General features: G+C 40.6%; 1 protein-coding gene across 3 annotated transcripts in view; it reads left to right on the top strand.

Moving 5' to 3' along the window:
* VWF (von Willebrand factor) overlaps positions 1-22,125 on the top strand; it is a 137,018-nt gene that overhangs the window by 109,251 nt on the left and 5,642 nt on the right. For all 3 annotated transcript variants that reach the window (XM_040063459.2, XM_040063457.2, XM_058420108.1), the window contains exons 38-49: positions 868-1,073; positions 3,413-3,515; positions 3,613-3,687; positions 4,213-4,317; positions 4,785-4,990; positions 6,262-6,411; positions 9,292-9,402; positions 10,694-10,877; positions 11,894-11,934; positions 16,613-16,723; positions 19,696-19,794; positions 21,235-21,363. In XM_040063459.2, coding sequence (XP_039919393.1) covers positions 868-1,073; positions 3,413-3,515; positions 3,613-3,687; positions 4,213-4,317; positions 4,785-4,990; positions 6,262-6,411; positions 9,292-9,402; positions 10,694-10,877; positions 11,894-11,934; positions 16,613-16,723; positions 19,696-19,794; positions 21,235-21,363 — 1,520 coding nt within the window. The remainder of the gene's footprint in view (positions 1-867; positions 1,074-3,412; positions 3,516-3,612; positions 3,688-4,212; positions 4,318-4,784; positions 4,991-6,261; positions 6,412-9,291; positions 9,403-10,693; positions 10,878-11,893; positions 11,935-16,612; positions 16,724-19,695; positions 19,795-21,234; positions 21,364-22,125) is intronic.

Genomic DNA, 22,125 nt, shown 5'->3' with positions numbered 1-22,125 from the left:
TCTCCATTGCTGCTAGAAGAGTGTGTGTAGACAGTTTAGCTGATGATGTTTTCTTGTTTGTTTGTTTAGGAGCTCAGGTTTTCTTTCAATGTTTTTTCTCAGGGGACTGAAAATAAGTTTTATAAACCTCACAGCAGTGACAGACTGGGAAATAAGAAACACTCTTTCTAATTGAAGCTGTAGAAAAAAATAGACTTAAGGGAATACACAGTGTGGAATCTGTGTCCATAGTATTTTTGAATAGCTGTAGCCCTAATTTTATGTTTGCTTTTAGAGACAATATCCTCAGGTTTGTGAACACATCAGTAGAAAGTTTCTGTTGGTTTACAGGGCTCTGCAACATTCCTTGATTCAATTAATTCTGTTAATAAGGCAATTCAGTTAAAAAGATGCAGGAATCCAGCAGGTTCAGTTTTGACGCACCAAAATATTCTGTTTATTAGCTTTATTTAGTTGTATGGAAACACTGCAGCCTATCAACTCTAAAAAAAAACTAACCAAACAAAAACAAAACAAAATATTTCCTCAATGCTTTGGTCTGTCCTGGCTATCTCTTAACCGTGCATTGTTACCATACACATAAGGTTCTAAATTCTTGTCTGTGGCCCAGTGTTGGAAACAAAATTTGACAAGTGAACGCTCACCTGAAGCGTTGTATCATTGTTGAGGTGAGTCATGTGTTGCTGCTAATTGATGTGGCCTGAAAATGTGGTTTGCTCATTTGTGCTGCAAGGGATCAGATCCATTCATTGGGTGATGGCTTTCTAAAATTGAAAGAATTAGAAAGATAGCTTGATAGGAAAGATTGGTTTCCATTTCTTTAGATCTCTTAAATGAAGGCGGTGTTTTCTTCTCTGTCTTGCTCAGCAATGAAATGTGCCCCACATTTGATGTACAACCACTGCCACACAGCCTGCGTGAAGAGTTGTGAGAATAATACCAAAGTCAGTGTCTGCAAGGATTATCCTACAGAAGGCTGCTTCTGCCCAGAGGGAAAGGTGATTTTTGGTGACAGCTGTGTTAGGGAAGAAGTCTGCACTCAGTGTGTCAGTGAGGACGGCACACACCATCAGGTAACTACATTCACAGCAACCTCTGGCAGTGGCAGGAGTTCATGCTTTTGAAAGTAAATCTGTTTTCCCTTTGGATACTTTATTTTCTAGCTCAGTTCCTCCTAATCTGCTGGCTGTTAGCCCCATTTAGCTCCCCTAGTGTGAAATTGGCTGGGATTGGATATTAAGATCACAGCTGGGACTGTACAGATCTGGCAAGGCATGACAATTCCATGTGGAGGGGAGTCTAGAGGAAAGGGAGGAAGAGTGATGGCATAAGTGAATATTAACCAAGATAAACATCTCCATTCAGCAGACTTTTGAGTAATGACAATTTAATCATAAATATGAATCCTTTATTTAAAATGTATTGTCTTTGCAAAGCTCACTGAAATCCTCATGAGGGACAGGGGAGACACAGGGATCAAACTTTTCTCCCCTGTGCCAGGGACAGGACCTGAGGGAATAGCTGGAGCTGCGTCAGGAGAATGTCAGGGTGGATATCAGGAAAAGGTTCTTCCTCCAGAGGGTGGTGGGGCACTGGACAGGCTCCCCAGGGAATGGTCACAGCCCCAAGGCTGCCAGAGCTCCAGGAGTGTTTGGACAATATTTGAAGGGATGCACAGCGTGGGATTGTAGGGGTGTCTGCGCAGGGCCAGGAGCTGAACTCGATGATCCTTGTGGGTCCATTCCAATTCACGTACGAAATATTTCCAGTGGTTGGTGGGGAGTGGTGAGACCAAGTCAACCCTATGTTAGGTGGTATTTGTCTATATTTATATAATTACATATATATATTTTTGAGGAGAATTATTCCTTCAATGAAATTTATCATTTTGCTTTTACTGAAAATCCACTTTGCTTAGATAAGGCAGCCATCTCTGTGGCAGAATGGGATTGGGAAAAGCTGCGGATGCTGGGTACCAGAATGCAGTGAAAGACACTGCTGATTCCAGCACCACACAGTGGGTGTGTTTCCTGTTCCAACTCCTCCCTGTGTCCCCTGTTCCAAGTAACAGAGATGGTTCCTCTTCACTCCCAGCTACTCAGATCTTAGAGTTTGTGTTTTTATCAGCCAATCCTCTTCAACCCACATTTTTGTTATAGGATTTGAAAGAGAAAGGACTTTAATTGCAGTGTTTTATGGGCTTTAGATCCTTAATGAGATTTTTGTGGAGGTGGAGGACAAGGGAGGATCAGCTCATGTAGCTGTTTTTCCTCTCTGTCATTGCAGGCTTAGTTTTGTGTGCAATACAACAGGCACTTGGATTGGGATTTCCTTAACCTCTGTCTTTTCTTCTGGTGTTTATTCCTCTGTTCATTTCTACCCTAGACTGTGTTTGGGCTTTTGAGATTTTAGTCCCAACACTCATGTAGAGTGGCTTAAAACATGTAATTGTCTCTGAGTATAGGTGCAGTATGCTTGGACTTGTCCATTTTTATTTTTCCTTCCTATCTCTAAAGGTCTCAGCAGAGTGTTAGTTTTAAACCACGCTCCAGAGTTTTCCAGATGACCCTTTTTTTTTTTTTTTTTTTTTTTTTTTTTTTTTTTGTGGCATCCTGACCTGATCTACATGTTCTCACTCAGAACTTAGTTCGGTTGTGCAAATTAAAATGTCTGATAGTGCATCCTTCCACTCTTACCTCCCTATTCACATGGGTGTTGAATGTGCATAGTTCTGTGTGAGTAACTACAGCTTTGATATCAATGACATCTGCTTTCATGGGAAGGAGCAGTGATTGAAAAATTATTCTCTTTACTGGTGGTTTCTGAATATGCTCATTACCCGCAGGTAATCACCACAGTGATGGTTTTCGTTTTAGAGGTGAAATAGTGCTTTTCCAGTCTTCAATCCACTGGAGGGTCAAGGGATGATACTCCAAATATTCTTCATATAAAAAATATGCACTATTTATTTCTCTGTCTTGAGGACTTACTAACTAGGGAAAGCAGACACTTCTCTGTATTTCCCAAAATAATGCTGTTTCCCTTATTACCACTGAACATGCAATCATGGTATGTGGTTGCACCGGTCCGCTGTTACTCACAATAGCCTGCAATTGCATTTATATCTGAGCATTTTTGACGCTTAAAACAATAGTAATTCCTCATCCCATCCACACGTTCTTTACATCTTTTGCTAAATTGATACACTACAGTCATTGCAGAATTATGTGTCTCCTTATTTTTTTTACTGTTAACAGAGCAACCAACCCTTCACAGATAAAACTTCATAAATCTTCTGATTTTCCAGGTTAATGTTATTCACCCTCACCCACTCCCATCCTCCCACACCAACATACCAGTGACCAGAGCATGGTATTTCTATCTAACACGCTCTTGGGGTTTGTTCCTTCAGCACATGGAAACGTGGATTCCTGAGAATGAGCCCTGTAAGATCTGCACATGTCTCGATAACAAGAAGATAAACTGCACGGTTCGACCCTGCCCGACCGTCAAACGTAAATTTATTTAGCTCTATGATTGGACCTGAGCTGATGTTTTGGTTCCTGGCTTCCTAGTTCTTATCCTAACTTGTTTTGTGGATGTTTTCTCCAGCTGTCCAGTGTGGTCCGTGTGAAGTCGCTCGACTACGCAGGGGGCCTGGCCAGTGCTGCCCTGAGTACGAGTGTGGTAGGTTCTTGTAACTCTTGGAATCTTCTTGGTCTGTAGTTCTACCAGATATTTCTAAGGTATACAGTCCTTTTTTAAAAAAGTTGTTTAATTCAGTGCTGCATTTTTTTATACCACTGAATGGTTGTACAATCAGCCACGTGGAAAACCAAACAGCTCCTTAGGATGTGAGTCTCCATTCACTTCCAACTTTGTCCCTCTTTCTGTAGTAGATGAGGAAGGGAATGGAGCAATTTTTTTTTGTCTAAATGACATTAGAATGTTCTTTTTTTCTCAAGCATTTATTTTTTTATCATCTATATTTGCCCATTAAATATAACAGTAGAACCTCAATCCCCATAACCCGAGCTTGAACTCTTCTCTAAGCTATTTTGAAAACAAACTCTGACCTGTTGAACTCTAATGTACTTCATATTTTAGGACAGCAATTGAGTGTGAGTTTAATGGGAATGTGCATGTGTGTGTGTGTATCCTTTCTTGAGGACCAGGCGTGATTTTAACCACTCTCTGAATTTCTGCTCTTAGTGTGCGACCTGGTTTCCTGTGATTTGCCTCCTGCCCCTGTCTGTGAGTTTGGCCTGCAGCTTGCCCTGACCAACCCCGGAGAGTGCAGACCAAATTACACATGTGGTAAGATAATTTTTCCTAGCAGGGAGTGACACTGGAACATTGCATTTGAACAACATTGACCACTTCCTTTAGGAATTATTTTTCCCCCTCTGAAAAGTTTAATTTTGGTGCCAATGGGCATGTAATGATTTCCCAGACTTGGCAGCAGTGTATTGTTGGCACTTTGAATACACTTTCAAATTAAGGACAAGAAAAACACTTAACTCTTGGACATGTGTTCTCTGATTCTGATGCTTATTTTATAAATCTTCTTGTTTGTGTATAAGATTTTTTTTTTTTGGCCGGGCAGGAACTTTTCTGAGTTCCTGAACCAGTGCCTTTTATATCTGCATTATTCTTCAGGCTTTAAGCAGATTTATAACAGTTTGAGGTGGTGATTAATGCCTTGCTGCCAGAGAACTGTCCTGTTCACTGTCAGCACTCTGAAAATCCATGAGCTTGATGCAATGCCCACCTTTTCCTGCCAGCCTGCAACAGGGAAATGTGCAGCTCCATCCCAAGACTTTCCTGCCCATCTCATCGGACGCTGACCGTTGTCAAGACCGAGTGCTGTGATAAATTTGAGTGCACCTGCAGCTGTAAGAACTCCACAGTGAGCTGCCCTCTGGGGTATCTCTCACAATCTCTCACCAATGACTGTGGCTGTGTATCAACCACCTGCATTCCAGACCGGGTAAGGGAAGTGAAATGTCTTTTCCATGGGTGAGAGTGTTTTTTCCACATGGAGTGGCAGCACCTGAGCAAGCAGGCAGCCAGCTAGATATGAATAAATTCCTAATGAGACTGCTGGAAAGTGATGCCAAGGCATTTTTAATTTACAAGTACCTGAAAGAGACACACCTTTACTGCATGCTGTTGCTTCTTTTATTACAGTAATTTATTTTGACATAACCAGTCCATTTTTTGAAACTTTGAGATAATATTAAAAAAAAATTCAAAACTTAAATGTCACTCAAACATCAGGAATTTCAGAGGTGATTTTTGTTTTCAGGTAACAGACATACATACTTTGGGACCACTACCGTTATATCTTCCCATGCCATACTAACTTTATTGACATATTTGGTACACCTTAGGCCTAAAATTCCTTGTGCTCATAGATTACCTTTGTCTCTGCCTGAGAAGATGGTGTCTTTTAAGAAATATATCACCACTTTTACGTTTTTGCCAAATTATGACTCTGCCAAAGCTTCACTAGGGTTTATTTTTTTTTATTTTTCCTATCTTTTATTTAGTTGTTATGTTAACCTTCAGGATAAAGTTGCTTAGAGGAGAGGTTGCAGAGCAATGCAACTTTTTCAATAAACCTGAACATAGGGTTACATTGTCTTGCAGCTCAGGACATCTACCTTTTATTGTCCATTTCTGAGTAGTTCATGACCTTGCATAATTCATTTTACGTCTCTGGGACTTACTTGCTGTAGCTATAAAAATAAATTATGTTCTCACTTTAATACTAAGCTGTAAAATTTAATAATGGGAAGTTCAATATAAGGGATGTCTCTGCTTTATAAGGGTAGCTGTGGTGACGTAAGGATACAAGAGGATGAAAGTTTTTAGGTCCAAGTAGGATGTCTTCAGCTCAGATGGTTTAGTTGGAAGAAGCTTTGTTTTCAAGGCTCCTTCTAGAGGACTTACTGTTTATTATCCCTAAATATTGTGTCACATTATACTTGCAGGGAAACTGAGACCCTGAGCAACTCCACCAACTGAAAATGGAACTCCAATTTATTTTGTATAAAACAGTAGCTTTGTTTGTACTTATTTTTCCTTACCTGAACAGACTGGCCACAATTTTAAAACCTGTAGCATTTCTAAGGGATTTAAAATATTCCGTAGAATTTATGGCTGCTTTCACACCTTAAAATGTAACCTTTTGCAACCAGCATTGTGCCCTGACAGCAGCAGTGTGCTCTTTTATGTATCAATTATTGCATTTAATAGGTATGTGTGCATAACAACATAGTCTATCCTGTTGGGACAACCTGGGAAGATGGATGCAAGGAATGCTCTTGTACCAGTGTGAGGGATGATGTTACAGGGCTTCAGATGACGGAGTGTCGTGACAAAGAATGTGACACGTTCTGCTCTCGGGTGAGTAATGCTTAAACCAGTGTAATAACCAGCAGAACCCTGGTGGGGACCTGCAGTGATCTATTTTATGCCTCCTTGTTTAGAGAGTAACCAGAGAAAATTAGAAAAATAAGCATTGTAGCAATGGATTATCTTGGGAGCAGAATCTAAGAGCATTAGTCTGAGCATTATTGACTTTATTTTAGGGTTATTGTTTTAGGACAGCATCCTGCTGCCAAGAAAATCAGTGATAAATTTATTTTGCACTTTGATAGAAGAAAAGCTGCATCCTGAAGTGTCTGTCATTTACACCACTTGCACAATAAGTGTTCGTGATGGCTGAAGTTCAATTGCAGATGTCTGTTCTAGCTCAAGTTCACTTTCTGAAGTTCCCATTTCAGCTCTGTCTGTTGCTCAGCTCTGCCTATTGTAGCAGTAATAACACCTCATGCTGGGACCTTTATTGTGCTCAGACATCTGCTACATCCTATAAAACCCTGTGGTTTACTTTTGGAAGCCTGCAAAGGAAGTGTGAGCTACTTTGTTTTATTGATTTAGATGGTCAAACAGGAATAGACAGATAATTGGTACAAAGAGCTGGTAGAGGAATGTGATTTAAGCCAGATATTAGGAGAAGGTTCTTCTCCCAGAGCATGGTTGGGCATTGGGACAGCTCCCCAGGGAATGGTCATGGCCCAAAGCCTGACAGAGCTCAAGAAGTGTTGGGACAGGGTGGTATTGTTGGGATGTCCTGTGCAGGGCCAGGAGCTGGACTTGATGATCCTCGTGGATCTTAAATACTGCATTATTCTCTAGGATCAACCAAAAACCCCCAATCCACTAGGAAAAAAATCAGCAAAGTGAGTGCAGAGTTTGGTGAGAAAGTTTGATGCCAAATGCAGTAAAAAACATGCAAATAGATGTGGGGGCTTTTACCTGTTGCAGGAGAATCCCTTCAGTTTCCACGTGTAGAAGAGACTTGTCTCTGTTACAGCAATTTTTATGAAATATTAGGTCTAAATATCTGGCTGTGTTTCAGCTCACATCAATAGTTTATCAATACCTTTTTATTCCAATAAAATCTCATTAATGCAGAGCTACAGTTCCTTGACATTGCAGCATAAAAAAAAAAAAAAAAAAAAAATCTGATTAAAAACATGTAAAAAGACTTGGTGGAAACGATTCCAGTTCTTTATGGAATTTGTAATTTCTTCAGCTTCTTTAATGGTTATCAAGGGTATACAACCAAAACTGTAACTGTTAGACTATCTGGATAGCTCAGATTTTTTCTCCTTTGCTTACTCCTGATTCAGTGGATATACATATCAAGGACATCAGCAGTGCTCTTATCCAGTTTGAATTAGCCTTATTTTTTCAGTTCAGATTAGATGGCATTAAAAGTTATATTGATATCAAATACATACTTTAATCATAAATCTTTACTAGGATGATATTTAAACTCCCTGCTGTTCCTGGGTATTAATTTCATTACCAGGTGTTAAATTGTACAGTGTCATTTTTGACAGTTTCATCTGACTTCTGTAAAAACAGATTGGAGGTTTTTTAATCTTGCTACGCAAAAAAAAGAAATAACCATAAAAATTCCATAACATGTACTAGCTCTTGGATTTTACTTCTCTTGAGTTTGCCATAAAGAAAGTTGCATCTGATACTTCAGATGCTTCAGACATGTATTTAGCAGATAAAAAGAATGTAAAACCAAATGCCCAACAGCATGACTTTTCTTAAAAAGCTGAGTCAAGGTCTGGCATCACATTTTACGATGTTATATGAAATAAACTTCCACATCAAATTCCATTGATTATCAGGGTATGCTAATGTGCTTCATATTGCAAATCAGGGACAGTTCATAAAGGGAGAGAGCAGTTGGGAATCCCTCAGTGATTTAGTTTGGCCAAAATAAAATTATGCTTTTATTTACAGGCATTTTTCACATGAACAGTGTTATGTGACAGAACATCTTTCCTTCAACTCTGTACTGTGTTTAGAGTTACGTTGTGCCCCTTAGAGGCTGCCTAGCTATTTACACATCAAATATTTTATTTCTAATTAGATTAAAGCTTTTTGCTTTCTTGCACTTGGATATTTCACTGTTTCAGTATTTGGCTGCTTGCTTTAGGAGATTAGTATGTATTAAAAGTGAGAATTGGGATGCCTGTTGCTTCTGTGGTTTTAGTTTTTTGGGTTTTTTTACTTTTTTTTTTTTTCTGGATTTATAAGTTTTTTTCTTTAGTGACAGCGGGCCTACTATTTTTGTGCTGCTTATTTAGTTTTCCATAATTAAGTGTTAGACTTTGATAAGGTACATAATCTCTAGTGTTGCATAGTAGTTTCATTTTGTTATCTTAATTTGTAGAATTTTTTCCTGATGCCTTTTGCAGGTAAACTGTTGGCTTAAACTGTGTTGGACTTGGCAGTGCTGGGTTAATGGTTCAACATGGTCTTAAAGGGTTTTTTTTAACTTAAATGGCTCAAAGAGAAGATGAAATGATCAGTCAAAATTGGTCCCTGGATTACATATCTAGGCAACCTGCATTCTCCCTCTGCTTAAACACAAATGTCTAAATGTGCTTAGGCTGAATCTACCCTTGAATTTTCTGAAATGGAAAGGGCATCTGTGAGTGCTGATTAACCTCCAAGATCCAACAAAAGCAAATTTTTACCTTTAATTTGCCTTTGTAAAATACTGTAACATATTAAAAAAAAATTCTTTTTTAGTTATTATAACCCCCTTCATAATTATATCTGCCCCTTTTCAAACTCTCCTTTTAAGGTTGCTAACATTGAACATTGATCCTAAGAGAAAACACTGGGATTGATGTTCTTGTTTGCCTCCTCTTGCTGGGTAAGAAAGTCCTTTTCTTTCCTTTCCTCCTCCAGGGCTACAAGTACACTGTGCCAGAAGGGGAGTGCTGTGGGAGATGTCAGAAAACTGCCTGTGAGGAGCTGCACTTTTGGCCTCGGGGTGATGAAGATCCTCCTTTGCATGAGGTGAGGTGCTAGTGGGACGGACGCTTTCCCTTCTAGCAAAACGCCCCTGGAATTATTTTGTGTTCCATGGAAGGAGATGAAGATGATATCAGCTTTTTCTTCTACACGTCAGCCAGCATTGGAGATAATGTTTTGGGTGTTCTGTGACCTACCCAGTCAATTCCCACATGTGAATCCTCCCTGCCCTTTTCTGGGCCAGATATTTTGTGTACAATTACTAATTTCAGCCATGGTAGCTTGAAAGGATGTTTATTGGGTATAATGCCTCCCTAGTTGACAGCTGTTGGTTTAAATTTGTATTGTAATACAGCTAATATATATTGCAATTTGCTGCTGTCTTAAAAAAAAAACAAAACAAAACTTGTCAAAGTGTCATTTTGCAACCTTCCTTTTTCCTGGTTTTAACGAGGGGATTTCTTAATGTGGGTCACAATTCTTTTCTGCTTCATCAAACAAGCCTTCAGAAAGACCTTTTTTGTGTCCCATTGTCTCTCAATGACTCTTTTTTTTGTCCTAACATGTTAATAGTTATGTCTGCAGTCTATTCATTGCTGCGTCCTCTTGCAACTCTTCTGTCATTAGTGAAGAATTAAGTATTTAACCCACTAGAAGAATGTGTTTCCTAACTTTCTGAGCAAAGATGTTTGAATTGACTGCAGCTGGGGATCTGATCTTCAGTTTTGCTGTTCTTGAAGTGTATTCAAAGTGTTATCAGTGAAGGAATAAAGCCACAAAGCAGTGAGCAGCTCCTCCCAGCACTGTGCTGTGGGCCGCTGTTGATGTCTGTTCCCATAAAAAGTGCTTGAAGTTCCTTCTTTGTCTGGCCTATGGGTGATGATAATAGGAGAACTATTAACAGGATCTTGTCTTTTCTACAGTTGCAAGTGTTTCAGGTCTAGAGCCTATTGCCAAAGCCTCCTTTGGGCTTTGCAAATCTGATTTGCAGCAGGTTGCAGCAGAAAGAGGGGCTGCTCAGCTGCAGTGCAGTTCAGGCAGTCAGCAGGGAATAAATGCAGATTTAACTCCAGTTAGGATTTCTTTTCCTTCTTCACTTGTTATTTGACCTGTCTCTTTTAAAGGATACTCCTGTAATTCTTATTCTCTACAATCTCAGCATGCTCTGTAAACTGATTGTCATGGTAAGGGTTTGTGGAGAAGTGCTGGGTGACACCATTCCTGATGCAGTAAATGTGCTTTTTGGCAAGCCAGCATCTGTCTGGGGTGGCCTTCCCTCTGTCCAGGGGCACAAATACTGCTGCTTGTGTTTAATCCTCTCACGACTTCCCCTCAGGTCGGCACGGAGTGGCGATCCCCCTGGAACCGCTGCGTGGTCAATGAGTGTGTCCGGGTGAACAATGAGGTTTTTGTGCAGCAAAAGAATGTTTCTTGCTCCCAAATGGATGTGCCTGACTGTCCAGAGGGAACTGAGCTGCGCTGTGACCAAGTGATAGACTGCTGTCCTTCCTGCAGATGTGGTAAGGTTTGGGAGATGACAAATGGGATCACTCCAGCATGAATGGCTTCATGGGGTGATTTTCTGTTTCTCAATGACAATTTTGACAGTGTGTGTTTTGGAAGCATAGCCCCACTTTGAAGGGCTCCTGTGTAATTCAGACACTAAGTACGGAAGCACCTGCTGCTGCATCCAAACCCCCATGGGCAAAAGGGGAGGGGGGAATTCTGCCTTCCAGTACTTGAAGGGAGCCTACAGAAAAGCTGGAGAGAGACTCTTGACAAGGGCCTGGAGTGACAGGACAAGGGGCAATGGCTTCACACTGACGGAGAGCAGCGTTAGATCGGATATAGGGAAGAAATTGTTCCCTGTGAGGGTGGGGAGGCCCTGGCACAGGTTTCCCAGAGCAGCTGTGGCTGCCCCATCCCTGGCCGTGTTCCAGGCTGTGTTGGATGGGGCTCTGAGCAACCTGGGATAGTGGAAGGTGCCCCTGGCCATGGCAGGGTGTTGGAACTGCATGAGCTTTAAGGTCCCTTCTAAGCCAAGCCTATGTTTCTATGACTCATAACAGTCTTGGCTCAAAAGTCTAAATCAAAACTGATTTGGGTCATCAGTCTGGAAAGACTCACAGTGATGTTTAGTTGACAAGTGTGTGTGCAGCCACAGGGTGAGGAGGGAGCAGTGGGAGGAGGAGGGGATAATATGCTCTTTAATTTGCAGAAAACCTGAGTTCATCTTCTGTGAGTGTGAGGCTTGAAGTGGAGGGGAAAGTTTACGTTCTGCCATGTACTTGTTCAAAAATAGCTCAGTCACAGATATTTTTATGTAGCATCAAGTATATCTCTGAAAAATTGTTGCCTTTCAAGGTATAATGTAAGGGGCTCGGTTATGCCTCTTTACAGTGAAATTGGATACAAATTTCTTCAAGCTGGAAGTGTACTGAGTCAAGTACACAAGAAAGCATAACTGTGGTTAATTAAATCTTGGAAATGTCATTGGTAATGGTAATGCTAAATGGAATACTTTTTTCTTTTTCAGCACCCCTGAATGGTTGTCCTTTGAATGGCACTGTTATTGGGGTAAGACACAATTCCTTTTACCTGTTGAATGGTGAGATATTGAAATACATGAATGAGCTTTTGAAAGACACATGCTTGTCAGAATATATACACACACAGAATACAGGGCAGCTTTTTTTTTTCCAGATAGAATCCCTGTAAGCAAGATCTTGGAATAAAAGCAATGCCAGGGGGCTCAGCAGGTCTCTGTCCAGCTCCTGACTCTGCCAGGGTCTTCCTGGCAATGCGCAATCTCTGCAAAATGGGGACAGCAATGTTTCCTTATCTTGAAGGTGCTTGAAAAGAGTGCTTAGAAAGTGTGGTAAACGTGCATTTTGTAATGGTTTGCAGACTATCAAACGCACAGGAAACTCCGTATGAGGGTTAATCTCCCGAGTGATCCTTGCCCACTTCGGGGAAGCAAAACCTTCCCATATTCAATTAGAGGATAAGGCAGATTAAAGCAAGGATGGAGACTTCCTCCACCTGTGTGGAAGGAGAGGTATCCCTCCTTGGCTATTAGCAGGAACAGGAAAGCTGAGCTTCCTCCCTGTTTGACCTCTTTTCCCTTTCAAGATCCCTGCTGATATGCCCTGTGAGGAAATTTTTTCTCAACTGCGTATTTAATGGATAGATTAAGACATGTTTAACCCAGCCCATGATAGTGGGAATGGTGGGAGTTAAGCATCTGATCTCATTTATGCCGAATTTATCTTTGGAGAGCTCTGTCAATTGTCCATTGTTTCCCTAAATCCATATTCTGGCAGCACCTCTGGTGTAAAAGAGCTCTAACTATTCTCACCATCCCCCAGGGAAACAGGTTCTCTTTAGTCATTTAACCTAACTTTAACCTACTCATTCCTGCTTTGTCAACGTGTGTCTTCCTTTTTGATTTATTTAAAAATAAATTTACTCAAATCTCTTTATATTTTAATGGTGTGGCAGAAACAGCCTTTCTCCATCTATTTCTTGTGGTTTGGATATTTTATTTGTAGTCCAAAGGTATAAATTTATCAGTTTTTAAGAGCTAAAACTATGTAATCAGGCATCCATCATTCTGTGCAGAGATTACTTCCCTGTAGAATTAAATCCAAGGAAAAACTCTTGTTTTTCTTGTCAGAACACTAGTTTAAAAGTGATAAATTCTGGAATAATCTACTTTCTCTTTAATCCCTCTACTTGTTCCCTCTATTGTATATTGTCAGAACCAGCTGGCATCCTATAAAGACAATATTTGTAGGGAATGTCAAGCAGGGCAGTAATTAGCAGCTCCTGCCACCTTCCCTTATATAGGATTATATAGTCCATGTGTATATATATATGTATATAATTTCTGTTGTGTGCTGTTCTGCCACGACCAACAAATGTTTTTCTCCTCCAACAAAATATTCACCTCATCTGTCAAGTAAAGTACTTTTTCTCTCTTCAAGCATTTTAAAATAATTTAAAATTAAGCATAAGCAATTTTTGAAACAAAATGTCACGTTGAAGGCAAAATAAGGTGTCTGTGTTTTGAAAACTTCAGAATAAAATGTCTCAGATTCTGTAATATTGGAAAAAAAATTCTAAAATTTCTTAAACTAGCTTCATTTAATGACTTACTATAAGTTAATTAGCTGCCTATCTGAAATATTTTGAGCACCTGGCATCACTACAGCTTTGTCTTTTACAATTCTCTGCTTCAGTGATTGGTTCCAGAGTCCTGGTCAGGAAGGAAGATGTGGTGTCCACAAAGTTTATACTTCCTGGATTTCAAACCCTTTATGTTTGGTCCTTTAAGAGCAGGTTTCAAGTTTCATTTTATATCAAGGGAAAACTTTTCTACTTTGACTCCTTCCCTGAATAGTTCCAAGTTTTGAGTCTTTTACTGTGTTTCTGGTAATTGACTCTGTCCTTAATCCCTGTACATATTTGTCATGTATCTACTTACCAATATTATATTCCAGTTATTTGGTGTATTGCATCCACTCTGCTGTTCTTAACAATGCTGTTGGTTTTAACTGCAAGCTTCCAGGCAGGTGGATGTATTTACCAAAAGGCTTATCTGTATCTCTCATCTGTTTTCTCAGGCTTTTACTGAGTAGTGTTTTTGAAGGTGATCTGAGTAGATTTGAGCTTTGTGCAGGTTATTTCGGTTAGCAGGTATTGACATTTCATTCCTAGCCGAGAAAGCACGTGATAGGTGTGTTATATAAAGAGAAAAATCTGTATCAATCCATTATTTTTTTCAGTTCTGTCATGCTAAGGAAATATGGGATCAGGGCAAGACCTTTCCCCAAAAGTTCAAGCACCTGCATGTGAAGTTTTCATATCAGCATCTCTCTCGTAATCCCTGTGTTCCTGCCTCTCACAGTGATTCATATGAATTCAACTTTGTTTATTTGGTTCTTAATTGGGATGTTAGAAATATTAGAAGATTCCACGAGGATATCAGTGGTATCAGCCGTGGCTTTGTAGACCCTTTCTTTATGATAAATCCTAGAGCCACTGAGGCATTCTTTGATAAACCACGTCATATGGCCTGCACTAGAACTGTCACTCTGGTGTCTGACTGCTTTCCAGTGTTGAGATCAAACAAGAAATCTGGAATTTCATAGGATATTTGCTCTCCGTCTGTTGTGGTGTAACCCCAGCCAGCAGCTGCTTGCTCATTCCCACCGGCAGGATTGAGGAGAGAATGGGAAGGGTAAAAGTGAGAAAACTCCTGGGTTGGGATAAAGATGGTTAAAGTAAAAGATGTGATAGCAAAGCAAAACAAGGAATTCATTCACTGCTTGCCAGGGTTGGGCAGGTGTTCAGCCTTCCCAGACAAGCAGAATGGTGACTTATGAAAACAAGTGCCATAGCACCAAACGTCCCCCTTTTCTCCTTCTTCTCCCCACTGTATATTCCAATCATGATGCCATAAGGTCTGAAATGTCCCTTTGGTCTGTTGGGGTCACCTGTCCTGGCTGTGTCTCCTCCCAACCTCCCATGTACCCCCAGTCTCCTCAGCAGCCTGGAAGTAGGAAAAGCAGAAAAGGCCTTGGCTCTATGGAATCCCTGCTCAGCAATAACAACATCTCCGTATTATCAACCCCATGTGCAGCACAAATCCAAACCACAGCCTCATTCCAGCCGCTGAGAAGGAAATTAGCTCTACCCCAGCCAAAACCAGCACACCCTTCCTCTCCAGCAGCAAAATTTTGAGTGTATTCCCCCTGCCTGCCTCCATTGAGGTTTTTTAACCCTCCAGATTAATGATAGCTGCCACAAAAGGTTAAACCTGGAAAGCTGAGGAATCCTGTGTTCAGTTCTCAAGTTGAGCTGTTCAAAGACAGGGATCCCCCTCTTGGTATTTCCTCTTTCATCATGTTTTATGTGGAGGATCCTTTTTCTAGACCTCAGGAGAGAGTAATTTCTGTTACTGATTATAGAGGCCTGAGGACCTCTGTTGTCCTGGGGCACGGAATAAGAATCTAATTAAAATTCTGTGCTCAGAACATTTGTCCTTCAGAGTATTGGCTCTAAACTACCCATAAATGCATTACTTTTACACTGTTACTGTGGCTAGCTTCTTGTTTTTGCTCCATTTACTTCATAAGCATTTAATATTTCAGAAAGGAATCTGAGGATATGTGCTGTACCAAGTGAAATCAACAGTGGCATTCCATGAATATCTGAAGTACAATTCAAACCTTTCATAATCCAGTAGAAGTGTCTATTTACCTTACTTATTTTCCTTGTTTATTTACCTTATTTGTTTTTGAGAAATTTGTGAAAATCTTGAGTAGGCTGCTCCCGTTTTGCACCTTCAACCTTTGTGGTTTGTTATTTTGGTATTGAAATGAAGAGTTTTGCTCTTGGGAGGAAGAAAGAGTTTGTCTTTAGAATTCTTTTCAGTACAGGGTAACCAGTTACTGACTCCACATATTTTTGTTTCTTTATGGTTTGGCATTTTTGCTCTGCATTTTAAATGTCCTTTTTGTTTGCTTTGAAAAGGTGATGGTATCTAGAAAACAAGGTGCTGGGGAAGAGCTCGGGGAATTTGAATTGTGCTCAGCCTGATTTGCTTATAACTATGGACAAGTAGAAGTCTTTAATCAGAAAGTCTGTGGTTTTGGGGCGTGGTGTGGGTTTTTTGGTGGTTTTGTGTTGTTGGTTTTTTTTTTTTTTTTTTTTTTTTTTTTTTTTTTTTTTTTTTTTTTTTAAATTTGTCTCTTCTTAATTTAAAGCTTTTAGGCCTTTAGAAATTCCAAGCAGTGTTGTTACAAAAACTATAACAAGCAATTTCTGCCTGTAATCTGTGGGTTTTGATGGCTCTAGAATAAAAATTTATTGCCAAATCAATTCATTACACTCAAAAAATGAACTCTTGGCAACCATGTAGTCAGAATAAAAAAATCTTCCTCATAACTTTCAAGGATCCCTTTCTTGCTTGCTAGATTTGTAAACAACAAAGAAATGTCTTTACCATTTCTCAGACTAAAGATTTCTGAAGGACTTTCTTGAAAAATAGCCTCATGCCACGCTGACTGTTATGGAGTTAGAGGTGAAAAATTTGGGATCTCTGGAAACTCAGCAGCATGGGTTTCTTGTTTCTCTAGCAAAGAATTAAATGCAAGATTTTATGAAAGATATTTAACCTGAAGTCCCCTGTTTATCTTGGACTTTGCCGGTGAGGTGGTCACTGACTGACAAACTGGTTCTGACGTTTCAGCACGGGAGGCGCCTGATGGTGGATCAGTGCACGACGTGTGACTGCTTCCAGACAGCGCCTCGGAAATACACTCTGAGGTGTACCAAACTGAACTGCCAGGCCTGCCCAGCGGTGAGTGGGAGCAGTCTGAGGGGTCTGCGTTAGGAGTGTGTCTGATGAGAGTCGTGTTCTTCTCTAAACACACCAGTTTACATCTGGTACAACACTGGGGCCTTTGGCCCTTCTTCAGATTCTTCTGAGAAGTCTTGGCTCTGTGTTCTTTCCATGAATTGGATGATAGGCACCGAATCTGATCTAAATCCTCAGCGTAGCAAAGATAACTTTACATGGTATTTAGCTCCTCAGGCATATTTTGTTTGTTTCAGATGATTTACCCTCAGGGTAATACAAGGTTTGGCAAATCATTTGCAATAGGAACTGCTGAGTCCTCTTTCCTAGAGTGTTATCTGTCCCTCCAGGGACTGGCAGCTCAGACAGATCTCCATGCTTTAGGCCTTTCCTATGACTCTTCCAAATTGTCTAAAAGCTGGGCTAAGTAGCATTTGATTGGTTCCCAGCCCATGCCTGTGGTGATTTGAGGTGATTGTCCCCATCAGTTCCCATTGGTTTTTGAAGTCTTTGCTACTGTTTTGGTGCCATTGCCTGCAAGGAATGACGGTGGCGAAGATAACCAGAGGGATATAGCTTCCATTTTTACTCCACTGACCAACAGTGTGACAGGATTGCTTGATTAGCTTGATTGCCCAGTTGTGTAGTTTTCTCTCTTAGCACCAATACCTCGAGTAGAAGGAGATCTAAGTGAGTTGCAGAGGCTGGTTTGATCTCCCTGTGTCCAAAGAGCACAGACCAGCAGTGAAGTGTCCCAGAAAAAAAGTTAAATGCCTCTTCCTCTTCTTCATCCTTTCAGTGGATGGAGCCCAATGGGCCCACCCAAACCCAGGGCCTGTACAAGGTGTGGCTGTGGCACCCAAAATCCACATCTCTAACATGATCATGTGAGATCCCTGGCTGATGTCCAGGAGAGGCATACACTGGAAGGGTCCCTGAAATAGAGAGGGGCAGAGTTTTTAATGAGTCCAATCTCCCATCCTGAAGTAGAACTGGAAAAGACTGGAAATGTACTTAATTCTCTGTAGAGAGTAATCTCTACCAATAAGAAAATAGAACAAAACTGCAGGCTCAAATTATTTCCTGCAACCCTTTATTGTTGAAGAATTGTCAACAGTGCCCCAACTGGCCTTTTGTGAGTAGAGAAATGATGTTGTGACTTCCAAATGACATCCACGGACAGGTCAGTGGTTAGGACAACACAAGACCAGTCAGTTTCATGTGGAGAATGTAGTTCAGATGATTCATAAGTGTTCCACTTGTCCACTGGGCATCAAAACTGCCTTTGACCCCTTTTATTTGGTGATGTGGATATAGCCTGTGACAAAAAGGATATTCTGAAATACTTTTTGTTGTTCTAGACCCTAACATCACCCCTCCTCTAAGGTTTGGTTATAGGCATAGGCTTCTAAAGGGAAAATGAAAGGCCAAGCTCAGTGCTGGGCATCTTTCTCAAAATATATCTTCCACAAAATGTAACCTGGCAGATCCATGAAAAAAACCCAGATGCACCAGATTGAATTTATGGCCAGAGACATGTGTGCATGCGTACATTCCCACACAAAGATACACAAACATCCATTCTTGCTGCTCCATGCAAGGAGCCAGCTGTAGAAATTAAAGGTAGAGGAATCAATATAATACATGATAAAAAAAAAAAGGAGAAACATTCCTCTCCTGCTTCTTTCACCACCCACACATTTCCCAAACAGTTCCTTTTCCCCATGTGACCCAAAATTACAGACTAGACAGAAAACCCTGAAGAAAGGGCCATTTCCAGTTGGGCTTATTAAGGACTGTGAACTTGTGTTTGGGAGATGGGCAGCTACCCAAGGGAAGTTGCAGGTCTAGGGGTATGTATCCCTTCCTAGCCATTGTAATGAATTTGTGGAGCTTGATGGGAAAAAAATAATCAAATAAAGTACATGTATTCATCCCTCTAAGGCCAGTGGGATTCACACACTTCACAGGATCTTTCCTGTCTCAAAGCCTTTGACTTCATGGTACACCCAGATTAAAAGCAATTCCTTGATAATGGATAAAATTTAAGAGTACAAATGGTTTGAGAGTACCAATTCTCTCAGGAGCACCTGCTTTCTCCTGGATGCTGAAGTTGTGTGAGGAAAAGCACTGGCAATTGAAGTGCAGCCAGCTCTAGCATATTCTGCTCAGGAGGGTAATTTTTTTGTCATTTTATGACCTGCTTTAGGTGCTTATATTTTTGCCAGTAGGGAAAGTTCACCTAAATAACAATGAACTACATTTCCCCCCAATGATTTAATAGTAAACCTCCCCCCTCCCCAAATTCTCTTTCTATAAAAAACATATGGATAACATGCATGCCTTCACTGAACCAGAAAGTGCTTGTTTTCTTAAAAATGTTCATCTCATCATAAGCAGCTGTTGGTTATCTGGAGCAGCTGGGGACATTACTGTGGGACACTTCATGTGTTAGTTCAGTTCCTTTCTGCTTGGTTTGGTTTTTTCCTTTGCATTATCCACTCTATACCTTTCTGCTTCTCCACTTAGTGCTGCTTATTCCTCCATGCTCTTTTTCATGCCACTCTTTTTCCCTTCAATGCTGTTTGTGGGGGTCCATTACTCCCTTTTTCTTTCTTTCTCTCCTTTTCATTTTATTATATTGTATGTTCTCTGATGCTCTTTTACTCTCTTCTACTACCAAGCCATTTTCTTTTTCTTTCCATGCTCCAGATTTTCCAGCTTAGCCTTGTTCTGCCCTTTCCGTGTCCAATGCTTACTGGATATTTTGCCCTTTTCTCTCCAGTTTCAGCACTTCCAACTACTTTCCCTGGTCTCACTGTGTAGAATTCATTGGTTTTACTGAGAAGGATTTTGCTGGCAATCATTTTGTTCACTGAATCTTTTTTTTTTTTTAAGAAAAACCCTTCTTAAAATAAATAGAGGATGCATGCTTAAAACAAAATAAACCCAGAAAAATGTCCTTCACCTTCTAGAACTACAGAAGGCAGGAAATCCCTGGCTCTTGCTGTGGAAAATGTGTGCCAACTTCATGTAGCATCAGGCTGAGAGATGGAAGGGTTCAATATCTTCAGGTAAGTTTTAAGCACTCTTTCTTTTATTTATTAGTAAATGTAAATGTATCATCAACTTCTGTTGAACACCAGGGAAGCACATTTTTCTTCCTTGTTGATTAGGTAGCATGGTTTTACCGATGTTTTTTGTATCTCAGAAAAATTGATTAAAGAAGTTAATTTGTTTGTAAATGAAAAAATAGGATACTTCACACAACGGTACAAAATTCTAGAGGGGCATTCTAGATTCAAGAGTGTTATCAAGGAACTTTAACTGGAATATGCCCTCAAACAAGTATTTAGAGGAAATGAAAACCCACATCTTAGATGTGAAATAGTTAAGTTGAAAATGTGAATTTTGAGAAACTTCTCCAGCATAGAATCCTAAAATGGATTGGGTTGGAAGGGACCATAAAAATCATCTTGTCCCAATGCCCTGCCAGGGGCAGGGACACCTTCCAGTGGAGCCGGTTACTCAGAGCCACATCCAGTCTGACCTTGATGCATGATATATTCTTAAACAGGAATGGATATTTTTCTGGTTAAACCGCATTCTCTGTCACAAGAGACAGCATCTAAAGTTTTCTTTTGTTCCATACCTGTGAGAAGTCTTAGCTGGGGAGAGTATGGGGAAGAGCCATGAAGCTGAGGAAGGGTCTGGAGCACCAGGTGCAGCTAGGGGAGGCTCAGCCTGGAGAAAAGGAGGCTCAGGATGGACCTTCTGGCTCTGCACAACTCCCTGACAGGAGGGGACAGCTGAGGGGGGGTTGTCAGGTTCTGCTCCCAGGGAACAAGGGACAGGAGGAGAGGAAACAGCCTAGAGTTGCACCAGGGAAGGTTTAGATTGCATATTAAATTTTTTCTTCACTGGAAGAATTGTCCAGCTTTGGCACAGGCTGCCCAGGGCAGTGGTTGAGTCACCAGCCCTGGAGGAATTTTAAAAACGTGTGGAAGGGCTCTGAGAGGTCTGGTTTTGTGGCGGACCCTGTTGGCAGTGGGAGGTTAATGGCTGGACTTGTTCTTAGGGGTTTATTCCAACCTAAATGATTTGGTGTGGGGATGGGGGTGTGGTTTTATATTTTTTTTCCTAAAGAAATTTCCAACTCATCCAGAAGGTAAATAATTGTCTATATGTCTCTTTAAAAGATGGCTGATAGGCCAGACCCCTAAATCTCTCACTTGGAGAAGTTTTTTTCCTAAGTTAATGGAAATTTCTTTCCCATTAAGAGCTGAAAAAAGGTCAGGTTTGGGCAGTCTGGGCAGAGCTGTGATGAATATAGTCATGGAATTAAACAGAAGATAACGACTTTGTTGACAAACAATGCTGTTTACTAAACAGTTCCGTGTTTTATAAATGTCAGCACCATGGTACTTTAATTGAGACATCAGCAGGATAATATCCTGAAAACTTCCTGTCCCTGTTGTTTCAGTGTAAAGCTAACAGCCCTTCAATCTTTCCAGGCAAATGCATCCCTTCAGGATGGCTGTGACAGTCACTCCTGTAGAATAAATGAGAGAGGAGAATTTATCTGGGAAAGGAAAATCACTGGCTGTCCCCCATTTGATGCCAGAAGATGCTTGGCTGAAGGAGTAAGTAGTGAAACAGGTCCTGTTTCCAGGTTTCCTATTGGGCTCAGTCATATTTGTGGTACTTTCTGTCTGCTGGGGTGGGAAACCCCAACCCTCTCCCAATACCTTGGCTGAACTGAATTTGAACTTTCTCTGAGATTTGGAAAGATGTAGGTTTTCTCTGTTTTAAAATATAAGCTGGCTTTTTGTGGGACTGTGCTGACTGCTGACCATAATTCTGTTATGAATATGAAGCTGAATATTTGAAGTATCAAACATTTGTAACACAATGCAAGTGGTGCTTCTACCAATGTTCTCAGTCTGATATCCAGAGCAAAACTGTGTGGACAATGACACAGACTGAGAAATATGCATATGAAATGCTAAGGTATTTTTTCTCTGCCATTATGTGAGGTTAGGGAAAGGAATTTTCACTCTGCTCTAGGAAGACCAAACTTCCACAACTGCATTTTTTTGGCAGGATAAAAAACCCTGCACAAAGTATCCACCCATCTTTCTTGTGATTTGTGGTTAATGAAACACCGAGGGAGCAGAGTGAGGTGCGAGTGAAGCACATGGGAGCCCCGCTTTTGCTTATCTGTCAGGTTTTATACATCTTACAGGTGTTTATATCCACCTGTTCCCATGTTTTTTGGCATGGCAGGAAGCAGGGAACCTTAAATAAAGCTTGTGGCCAAGCTACTCTGCTCACACACGAAACAAATGGAGGATTTTTTATGTATAATGTGAGAAAAATAAAGCTTCTACAGGGCATTTCTGATT

Source organism: Hirundo rustica, chromosome 4 (assembly GCF_015227805.2).
Source record: "Hirundo rustica isolate bHirRus1 chromosome 4, bHirRus1.pri.v3, whole genome shotgun sequence".
NCBI classification, from domain to species: Eukaryota; Metazoa; Chordata; class Aves; order Passeriformes; family Hirundinidae; genus Hirundo; species Hirundo rustica.
The sequence above is the reverse complement of the archived record's forward strand: the minus strand, read 5'-3'. Positions and strand labels throughout refer to the sequence as shown.